Source organism: Camelina sativa, chromosome 4, assembly GCF_000633955.1.
Source record: "Camelina sativa cultivar DH55 chromosome 4, Cs, whole genome shotgun sequence".
Lineage (NCBI taxonomy): Eukaryota > Viridiplantae > Streptophyta > Magnoliopsida > Brassicales > Brassicaceae > Camelina > Camelina sativa.
In genome coordinates, this window is record NC_025688.1 from 6,220,941 (window position 1) to 6,231,395 (window position 10,455).

At 37.3% G+C, this 10,455-nt stretch overlaps 1 protein-coding gene across 2 annotated transcripts; it reads right to left on the reverse strand.

The window, feature by feature from the left end:
- Nucleotides 5,729–8,084, reverse strand: LOC104779947 (uncharacterized protein At3g27210-like). Of its 2 annotated transcripts, XM_010504381.2 has the most exons (4): nt 7,830–8,083; nt 7,537–7,650; nt 6,479–6,559; nt 5,729–6,386 (listed from the first exon to the last, which is right to left on the reverse strand). In XM_010504381.2, the coding sequence occupies exons 1-4, from the start codon at nt 7,960–7,962 to the stop codon at nt 6,001–6,003; spliced, it is 714 nt and encodes a 237-aa protein (XP_010502683.1). In that variant the 5' UTR covers nt 7,963–8,083; the 3' UTR covers nt 5,729–6,000. The 2 variants fall into 2 exon arrangements, with proteins under 2 accessions (XP_010502683.1, XP_010502684.1); XM_010504382.2 differs by lacking the exon at nt 7,537–7,650 and having other exon boundaries at nt 7,830–8,084.

The following is a 10,455-nucleotide window of genomic DNA, read 5'->3' on the forward strand; positions in this document are numbered from 1 at the left end:
GCAGTATTTGCCTAAGAGGACACGAGCCAGCAGTGTATTAGGTTCCTTGAGTAGTCTCCAGGCTATTTTGGCTAGTAAGGCGTCATTGAAACGTTCCATGTCTCTAAACCCGAGCCCACCTGCATTTTTTGGTCTTGTAAGTTTTGTCCATGCTACCCAACTCATTTTTTGCTTGTCAGGTTTATCATCCCACCAAAATCTAGTTAGAACTGATTGGATTCTCTTACAAAGAGAACCTGGTAACTTGAAGCAAGTCATTGCATATGATGGCATTGAAGAAAGAACAGATTTCAGTAAGACTTGTTAACCCGCTCCCGATAGGGTCCGTGAAGACCAACTGTGGGATCTCTGTCTTATTTTGTCTACAATAGATTCAAAAACATCTCTTTTTCTTCTTCCAAAGTTCTCTGGTAGTCCTAGGTACTTGCCATTTCCACCCTCTTTTTGGATACCAAGATCTCTTTTAACCTTTGTCTTCATCTCTCTTGAGGTTTTAGCCGAGAATGTGATAGAAGATTTATCTACATTGATACGTTGACCACTTGCTCTCTCGTACTTTTGAAGAATTTTTGTTAAGCTATTGCAGCTCTTTTGATCCGACCTCATGAAAAACATTGTATCATCGGCGAAAAGCAAATGGTTTACCAAAGGGCTTTGTCTTGCCACCTTCACTCCTGGTAATGAACCATCTAGTTGGGCTTGTTTGCATAACCCCGATAAAACCTCTGTACATAAGATAAAGAGATAAGGGGAGAGCGGATCACCCTGGCGTAGTCCTCTTGACGGGATAACTTGACCTTGTGCATCTCCATTTATTAGGTAAGAGTAAGTGACTGTTGAAACGCACTCCATGATCCACTCTATCCATGTGTTGCTAAACCCCAGACGTTCCATCACTTTCCTAAGAAAATCCCACTCTATTCTATCATAAGCTTTGCTCATATCCGTTTTAACCGCCATAGCACACTTCTTCTTTGCCTTAGAGTTGCGAAGGTAGTGCAGTGTCTCATGTGTAATGAGGACATTATCCGAGATGGCGCGTTTTGGGACAAAGGCGGATTGAGTTTCTGAAATAATACTCTGAAGTAGTGGTTGGAGCCGTTTGGTGAGAATCTTTGCCACAATTTTGTAAGAAACATTGCACAAGGCAATAGGACGGTAGTCAGAGACTTTCCGTGGACCCAAACCTTTGGGTATTAGTCGAACATGTGTTGCATTGAAGTTTGTGGGGAACACTTTAGAGACAAAGAATTTTTGAGTTTCTGCTATAATGTCCTTTCCAATGATGTCCCAATAGCTTCGGTAAAAACCTGCCGAGAAACCATCTGGCCCTGGCGCCTTTGCAGGATGGATGGAGAAAGCAGCATCTTTAATTTCCTTGGCATCTGGAATTTTTGTAAGCTTGGCATTCTGTTCTTCTGAGATTTTTGTCTCCAAGGCTTCTTCCACCACACTAAAGTCTGAGTTCTCATTTGACTTAAAAAGATCATTATAGAAATCAGAAATAACCTTCACCATTTGTGGCTCCTCATGCACTGCGATCCCGTTTTCAGTTTCCAAGACCGTGAATCTGTTTATAGTTCTTCTGTTCCGGGTTGTCGCATGGAAATAACTTGTGTTACGATCACCACTTTGCAGCCACATCACTCTGCTACGCTGTTTCCAAAACTTTTCTTCTTCTAGATAAGCTTTTTCAAGGATCGCTGTGTGCCTTCCTATTTCCTCGGGGTCAGGGGTATCTGCAGACAAGGCTGCTTCCAGCGCTTGTTGGGATTCTGAGATTATTTTAGCACTGTTTTGGTTTTGTTCCTTTGCCCATTTTATTATCTCTTTTCGACAATGAGAGATCTTGGTCGCCACTGAAGCATTATCTAAGCTGTTCCAAGTTTCTTGAATTAGCTTTGTCACTTCTTCTTTCTCCCTTAGTCGGTTATCAAATCTGAACATACCCCTTTTTTTAACCCTTGAATCATCTAAATAAGTAACCACTGGCCTATGATCTGCTCCCTCATATCTAAGGTACTCTGATCTACTTGATGGAAAGCTCTCCATCCATGCATTATTTCCCATTGCCCGGTCTAGTCTGGCACGTACAAAGTGTAAATGTCTCATTCCCCTCCAAGATAACGGGTTTCCTGAGTGTTTTACATCCCAAAGGCCATTGCTAGAAACAAAACTTCTGAACTCAATGAAGGACCCCTCATGTCTTAGTCTTCCTCCTCTTTTCTCAGAGTTATCTAATATATCATTGAAATCACCCATGAGCAGCCATGGTAAATCTCTGTTTGCTCCCAAATCTGATAGTTTATCCCACACCTCTTTACGTTTACTCACTACCGGATCACCGTAAACGAAGGTTATGTATAGCGTTTTTGCTTTCACCTTTACCTTTGTGTCAATGAAGTTTGGTGAGGAGTCTAGAATCTCTAGCTCCACATCTTCCTTCCAAAACAGGGCAAGGCCGCCACTAAGGCCAATTGGTGGGACTGTGAATTCATTTTTGTAACCCATCCACTGGAAAACACGGTGAACAAAGTCGTCTTGATTCTTTGTTTCCATGAGAAACGTTATGTCCGGGAAGATATCCAGTCGTATCTCCCTAAGGCGTCGAACTGTAAGGGAGTTTCCAAGCCCTTGACAGTTCCAACTGGTTGTAATCATTGATCAACATTGGGTGGCTTCTGGAAAACCACCGAACCCTTACAAGATGAAGGCACTATGGCCTTAGAAGTAGACGTAACATTGAGATTACATTGTTTCACCTCATTAAGAGGTAAGCATTCATTTTGAGTATTATCCCTAGCTGTATCTACACACAGCTTCTTCTTGGAGGTTGTTGTTTGTCTTATTGAGTTCCTCTTTCTTGTGCTTGCTCCTTGAAGTGGGCTGCAAGGGATAGTTTTCCTTGAAGCTCCTTTTGGTTGTTTAGCCTTTGGATTCACTTTTTTCACTGTTGGGGTCTTTGTGCGACCGTTTGCTGAGGTCTTAACCTGAGAAGTTCTTCGTTGCGGTTGAACTTTTCTTCCCAATCGTTTTGCTAATGGTGGTTTCACATGACCTTCAATGGGACTGCAGAGAATTTCTTCTGTTGACGGGAAAGAGAGTCTTTGATGAATACTTGAAGCATCATTAGGCTGCAGTGGTGAAAGATGTGATGCAATGTCCCGAAGAGAATTAGCAGTGAGTACCTCTCCTTCTCCAATTCCCTCCGCCCCAAGGTAGTGAACTGCAACTTCTTGTAGCTCTGTTGAACTAACCGATAGGCCTGCTTGAACCTTGCGACCAGATTGCAGAGTCCTTTCGGAGCTTGGAGAGGGGTTGTTTATTCGTTCAAGTGCAGGTCTTCTGTTTCGGGAACCACTCGACCCTTCTCCTAGTTCACCACTAGTTATTCTTGGGATTCTATTAGGAGAGGTGGCCCGTTCTTGTAACGGTTCTTCATGTATCTCCTCTTCATTACAAAGAGGTCCTGATTGAACTAAAAGACCCGATTGGAGGGTATGATTCATGATCGAAGCAGAATTGGTGGCCGGAGGTAAGATTGGGGTATCAACTCTCTCTAAAGCTGAATTCCGCAGTCGAGAGTTACTAGAGGTGTCATCTTTTTCCTCCCTAGAAACTATGGGGTTGCGTTTAGGTACATACTTTTGTGCGTACCGTTGTCCTGCCTCATGAGTGTAGGAGAGTCCACGATCTCTAAAGGACGAGGAGGTCCGCACTTGAGAGTAAGATTTCATGAAGGCCTCAGTTCCCCTGTTGGAGATCAGATTATCTCTTCTTCTATCACTATTCCCGACTGAATAGTCATCTGCTTCAACTCTGTACCTAGACTCGCTTTGTCTAGATATGCTCTGAGGTTGACTTTGAGTCCTATAAGGTTTGCCTCTGTCCTCCACTTGGGATCTATGAGACCTCATGTAAGGTTGGTACCTTGCTCTGCTCACATTGTTTGCATAGAAAGTGGGGGCTCGTTTCCTCTCTTCTATCTTCTTCCTGTGATCCTCAATTTTTTGCAGGGTTTGTTGTTGGTTGAGACCTAGTGGAAACTCTGCCTCAGTTGATGGAGGTTTCAGCTTGCATGCTTTTCCTTCATGGGTGAGAGAATGACAAATAAAACAATGCTTTTCAAGATTTTCATATTCAAGCTCAAGTGTCATCTCTCTTCCAGAGGATGATTGAATAATCTTCTTCATTATGAGTGGCTTGAGTGCGTTAATTTGCATTTGTACCCTTCCTTCTGTTGCATCATGGTTTAGGTATTTTCCCAGCTCATCTCCAATGATTTTGAATGTTGCATGGGTCCATCTATTGACTGGGAGAGTGGGGGTCTTTATCCAGAAGGGTATGTAACATGGGAAGGCATCAGAGAAAATTGGCTCCCATCTCTGAATAACCACCATCCATTTCTTAAAATGAAACGGGGCTTTTGCTAGGACACCAAGCAGTTCTGATTTTGTTTTAAACTTGAACATGAACTTTTCTCTGCCCAGTTCTTTTCCTGTTATTCTTCCTTCCAAACGCCAAACCTGAGGGAAGAAACCCACAATAGCATTTGTGCGTTGAACATCTGGATTTGTAACTCTCCCTATTAGAGTCAGCTTGTGAGCTTCAATCAGCTCAGAGTCATCTTCATCTGGGAGCAGTAGTGGCTTGTCTCTATTCCAAGTGAAAGATCTATCCGAACTTTTCCCTTTTTCCTCTCGAGTATATCGCCCAGACATGGTGTGAGTAGGCTCGTACTACAATAGGGAGGAAAACTAGGTAAGGAGAGCAGGGAAGCTTTGTAAGAAAAAGGGAAAGACAGAACCCGTCTGTAGTGTTTGCTTCCTTGTGTCGAGATTTAGAGAGCTTGTTGGTTGACGACCGGAGAGAGTCGTTAGAAACTAGCTGAAGGCAAGACCAACAAAAGACTGTAGAAAAAAAACGTAACACGTACGTAAACATAAACGTAAGGAAACGAGAGGAGCTCGTAAGTTGTGTTGCGAACAAAACAAAAGGAGAGAAAACAGAAACTCCCCGACTGTACTTAGACAGTAAAAAAAAAACAGAGGTCAGGTTGTCCTCTCTTTTGAGTTGAGGAAGCTCTTTCCCTTAGCTAACAACCAAACCATAGCTGAATTGGAGAACGAATCAACTTTTGTAGGATTTTTGGAAGCCATGGGACGAGCCCCGCAGGCTTCTTTGAGCACCTTTGCAGTCCAGTGGGTGTCCTCAGGTGAATACAAAGGCAAAAAAACTGTAAAATGTGGAAAAAACCCTCGCCGGAAAAAGTAGTTGCGGTGGACGACGACTGAAGTGGTGGCTAAACTTGGTAGGTGCGGCGGACATTCTTTGGTCGGGAATTAGGTAGACACACCTCGAACAAAGCGCCTGAGAGCATTTTCGTCTCTCTCTAGCAGTCTCAGTAGTTGTCCATTATAGATTACTCAATAACAAATATTTGTCTTATTAGTCTTTTATAATGAACTCTTATACTCACATAACATTTTTTCCTCTACATCATTAAATATGATAAAAGGAATAATAAATTGAATTAATCAATTAAGTATTGTGTTTGACTATTGAGGGTTTGAGACCTCAATGAAAACTTTAGTGCACGAATTAATTGGATTTCGTAGCAGTACATGAATAAAAAAATTCATCTACAAATGTAATGGAAAAAATAAACAAATTATTGGCTACTTAATACATGATTAAACTACTGAAATGTACATGCTTAGTGGTGGAATAGTATTCAAAAATGACAAAATTTCATAAGCCAAGATCGAAAATTCATCAACACACAAGCATCTCATTCTCTTCTCTTTTTTTTTACATAATCTCTTCCACCTATTGATTCATTCTTTAATCATCATACCAAGTAGAGTACTCTGTAAACTTCACCAGAGCTTTTTTTTTTTTTTTTTTAACTTTGAGAGCTTTGTATCTCTCTCTCTCACTCTTTATCATTCTTTCATATACAAAACATTTCCCAAGTTTTAAGATCTCTCACTACATCTCTCATTTCAAAGCAACAACCTGAGGAATTTCAGAGCTCATCTTCTTCCTCCTCTCCATGAAACTTCCACCACAAGAAGAGAAACCAGGAAGACAACGATGATGCTGCCAGTTAGACTTCTTCTTCTCGACGGATCCGTTGCTGAATTCGCCAGAGTTAGCACCTGAGAGATAAGGAGTGCTAATAGCTGACGATGAACCGCCGCCTTCAGAGCTTTCCTCTCGTTCTTCTCTTATACTGTCTCTGAAAAGCTCACCAAGCTTCTTCCTCCTTGGAAGTGGCGCTGGAGAAGACGAGCCTCGGGAAGGCTTCTTCTCGTGGAATGAAAAACGAGGTGGCCTATCTGAGAAGCTTCCTTTAGGAGTGTTTCCACGCGATGGAGTGAAATCTGAGTATTTTTCAAGTGTAATAAATTCAAGATCTTGACACATATAGCATCTAACTCATACAAGAAACTAACAGAGAGATCGATTTTTTTACCGCCATTTACGCTGTGGAAATCATCGTCGGAGTCAGATTGTAGCCATGGCTGAGAATCGAAAAAGGTTTCATCTTTACTTCCTGTGGAACAAATCAAAACTTTAGAACAAAAATAATAAGTGTATGTAAAATTGTTCACAAAGTGTATTTCAAACCTTTTGACTCAATAACCATCTTAAAGATAGAATAAGATCAAAACTGATAAATATTACAACAACAAGGCAGCTTGTACTAAAAAGCAGAGGAGATGTAACATGAGGAAAATTAGAAAGCAATGCCTAAAAAGAAAAAAGAAAAAAAGGGAGGAACGTGAAAATTTAAAATTCAATTCTCAAAAGTTCCCGGGTAAAATGTTTTTCGAAAACCGGTTCAAATTAAAAGCGTGAAAAACAATGAAACCCCTCAGATCAAGAAGACTGATTAGCAAAATACTTTTATCACAGTTTTTCAGATCCGGGTCACAGTTATTAAAGTAAACAGCGTTTTTATACTAAATCACAATTCACCAAAACAGTCCTCTTTCACTTTTTTTTTTCCCCCTGTTGCAAAAATGGAAAACAAAAAAAATCGATATGATCACGGAAAAGTTTTAGCTATGGCATAAAATCTTTTTTTTTTTTTATTATTACTATGTCCGATCTTTATCAGATAAGAAAGAACCTAAAAACTCATATCGATATTTTGTAGACAGGAAGCAAATCAAAATTTTGATATAGAAGAAACCATTAATGGAATAACATTAGTCACCGAATCTTCTTCACATGCCAATAATATTTCATAGAAACAAAAAAAAACAGCAAAGTATATCTTTAAAAAGTTTTTAGTAAGTAAATTTGTATTTTTGGTAATTATAATATTTCTAACAAACTTGTTAAAAAATCTTACCATTGGAGATGCCCTGAGTAAAATTAGATCAAAGTATCAAACCAATCAATTAAAATAACTTAAAAAAGGAACCAATCATCCAAAAAAGGTGAAATAATGAAGGAAAAAAACCAATATGAGGAAAAAAAAAAAGAGATGCTTTTTTGTTTCTTTTTGGAAGTAAATTAAATTACCAAAGCTTTTCTTAGATGAAGAAAAAGACCACCGAGATTTGACCGGAGTTTGATTATTATTCATCATCGTCGTCGGAGAAACCGCCGGAATCGAAGTACTCTTCCTCGGCGATTCTGAGAATTGAATTAAAAAAAAAAGATATATAATTAAAGTCTGACAGAAATAAACCCTACATCCTCTCTAGTCAGATTCAACACCATGATGAACTAATCATTTTACGATAAAGATCAAACACAGAGAGAAGATGAAGAATTGGTCTCTCTCTGGATTATATGAAGAAAAAAAAAAATACCAAAAGTTGTTTTCTTGGGAGGAGGAGACGTGATCGAAACGTTGTCGTTTGTGTTAGTCATGGGAGATTCTGGGGTTACCATACTGTCAGCTCTAATCGGAGACTTGTTAAGCGAGGATGAAGACGAACCCATTCATAAGCAATTAAGCATATTACAGATTTATATATTAAATAATTAATTTTAAAATTAAACTTTAAGAGAGAGAGAGGTTTTGATTGAGAAATTATTACGATCAAAGACAATTGAGAGAGAGATAGAGACTTATTCTATTATATGTGTTTCGTCGGAGAAGAAGAGAAGTGGGTCCCACGCGTACACGGTGCCCACTCAGTTTTCGTGTTTGAAGACGGCGTCCTTTGGTGGGTATGTATACTCTACGATCCATTCTACACGTAGTTTTATGTGCGATAGATCATGGTGGGACATAAGAGTGACTTTTTTTTTTTTTTTTGGTGAGTAGCCACGTGACACTCTTTTTGTAAAATAAATATCTTTGATTCTGATAGATATTGGTTTAGGATTTAGAAAGAATTTTAATGATTTTATGTTCTTGCTGATTATTAGAATTATAAAAAATTAAAAATTAAAAATGAAAAATTATAAGAGATTGTTAGTGTGTGATTGCTTATTGAAGTTTAGGGTCTTTGTGTCTAAAATGATAAACCTGGATTGATTTGGTTGGTTATACCGGAGGATGTTTTACCAAGTTTTCTATTGATTGGTCGGTTCAGATTTTTATCCGGGTTTAGTCAGCATGTCATGTCAGGCGATTGATCATGGTGATGGATAAATAAAAAGATAAGTCGCTAAAATCCCGTATTCCCGAATCCAAACATTCACTAATTTACATCATAGTCAAATTTAGAATCATATATTTTGGATACTGTACTTTACAAGATATGATATTGTTAGAATAATGAAGTATAACGAATACGAAATTATTTAATCTGATAAGGTAAAAGGTCTCCTCCTGATATGGAATAGTATGTTATAATATCAGTATTCAATGATGGTAATTAAGCTACTTTTTTTTTTTTTGTCAACTGATGTTGATGTTATTGATAAAGCTTAGAAAGATACAACATAAGCAGACGAAAACAAACATATCTCCGAAAAACAATGGTGGTAAAGTATTACAATACATGTTTTCTTTAATGTAATTTGTATTGTAACTTTGACCGTCATGTTTTGGTAAAAATTACTGTCAACTGTTAACAACTCTCACTAACTCTTTACTGTATATAACATTGAAAAATAAAAGCATGTTTGAGTTTGATCTAATGATATTAGAACATTTCTTGCCACAAATTTAAATCTCAATATTTAGTGGGAATTGTGGAAAAAAATATATGACTCCCTAATAATATAAGAGATAACACCACCGAGCAATAGATTTTTTCTGCATGTGTGATTTTTACTTATGAAATATCTTTGCTTAAAAAATTAGTATCATTTAGTTTTTGTAAAAGGATTAAGATAATGTTTGATCCATGAATGTGTATAGTGACATGAAATTTAATTTCTAATTAAATATATAAGTAGTTTCCTACTTTTTCTATCTATTAAATGAAATAAAGATTGGCATGATTAGGTGACCGAAAAATAAACTACCCTTTGACTAATTCACAGTTTCAACTTTTAATTAGTACTACTAATACTATTTTTCAGAGATCAATAGAAAGTTTGAAAACGTTGATCACGACTATGTCACTCATTTAAACATTTTAATCTCCAAAAGGACATATGTCTCTTAGGATAGCCATAATCCGACTCCATATAATTTAGTATTTGTAGTTTATATGATTTCATGGTAAATTTATTTCAGCCAAGTTGTGAATATTAGGTGGACAATGGAGACATACTATGTATATAGTAAATGAAATCTACAATTTCATATCAGCTTTCATTATCTCAAACTACGTTACACAATTTATAATATTTACACTAAACTACTTTTAACTTTATAACCTAGTTTGAAAAAGTGATTTTTTTCTTCTTTTCAAACTCATTTTATATAAGGTTGTTTACTATTTACGAAGATAAATGAAAATTTTGGTTTCATTTATTTTCGGTTCTTGAAAAAAAACCTATTCCTATTGTAATTAAAAGAATTCAACTTGTAATTATCAGAGCAAAGCTTCACATAAGTTCACATCCTCATATCTTTATTGCTTTTCTTTATAATCCAAAGCACTATATCGTTTAGTATAATTGTACGTACTTGTAGAGTCAATGTTCGAAGAACTAAATCCAGTTAACAATCAAGATATTTTTACTAAATCCAGTTAATAATAGTTAACAATGGTATTGGATTATCATTGGAGTTTGTATGATTGATTACTCATGCCAAATATTTTGTTCTAACATTCAAATTTAGCACATAAAATAATAATTTCCGACGATTGACAATACAATTAGATTGATTGATGCATACGCCAAAATTTTGTTTTGTTTTTGCCGACTCTCGCGTTAAGCAAACTTGTACTTATTGATATTTTTTTATATTATAAAAAGCATTTATGATGTTTATGAATCTAATAATATTGTCATCACTCATCAGATTTCTCTTTCCGTGACCACTGACCACTAACAAAATGAAGTGATAATGAGTAATTCTATATAATA

Bases quoted from the DNA above. Each gene is read 5' to 3' on its own strand.
- LOC104779947 (XM_010504381.2), bottom strand. From the start codon at position 7,962: ATGGGTTCGTCTTCATCCTCGCTTAACAAGTCTCCGATTAGAGCTGAC. The intron at 7,651-7,829 runs GTATTTTTTTTT...TTCAATTCTCAG, and splicing joins TCCCAAGAAAACAACTTTTG to AATCGCCGAGGAAGAGTACT. The intron at 6,387-6,478 runs GTAAAAAAATCG...AAAAATACTCAG, and splicing joins TTTCCACAGCGTAAATGGCG to ATTTCACTCCATCGCGTGGA.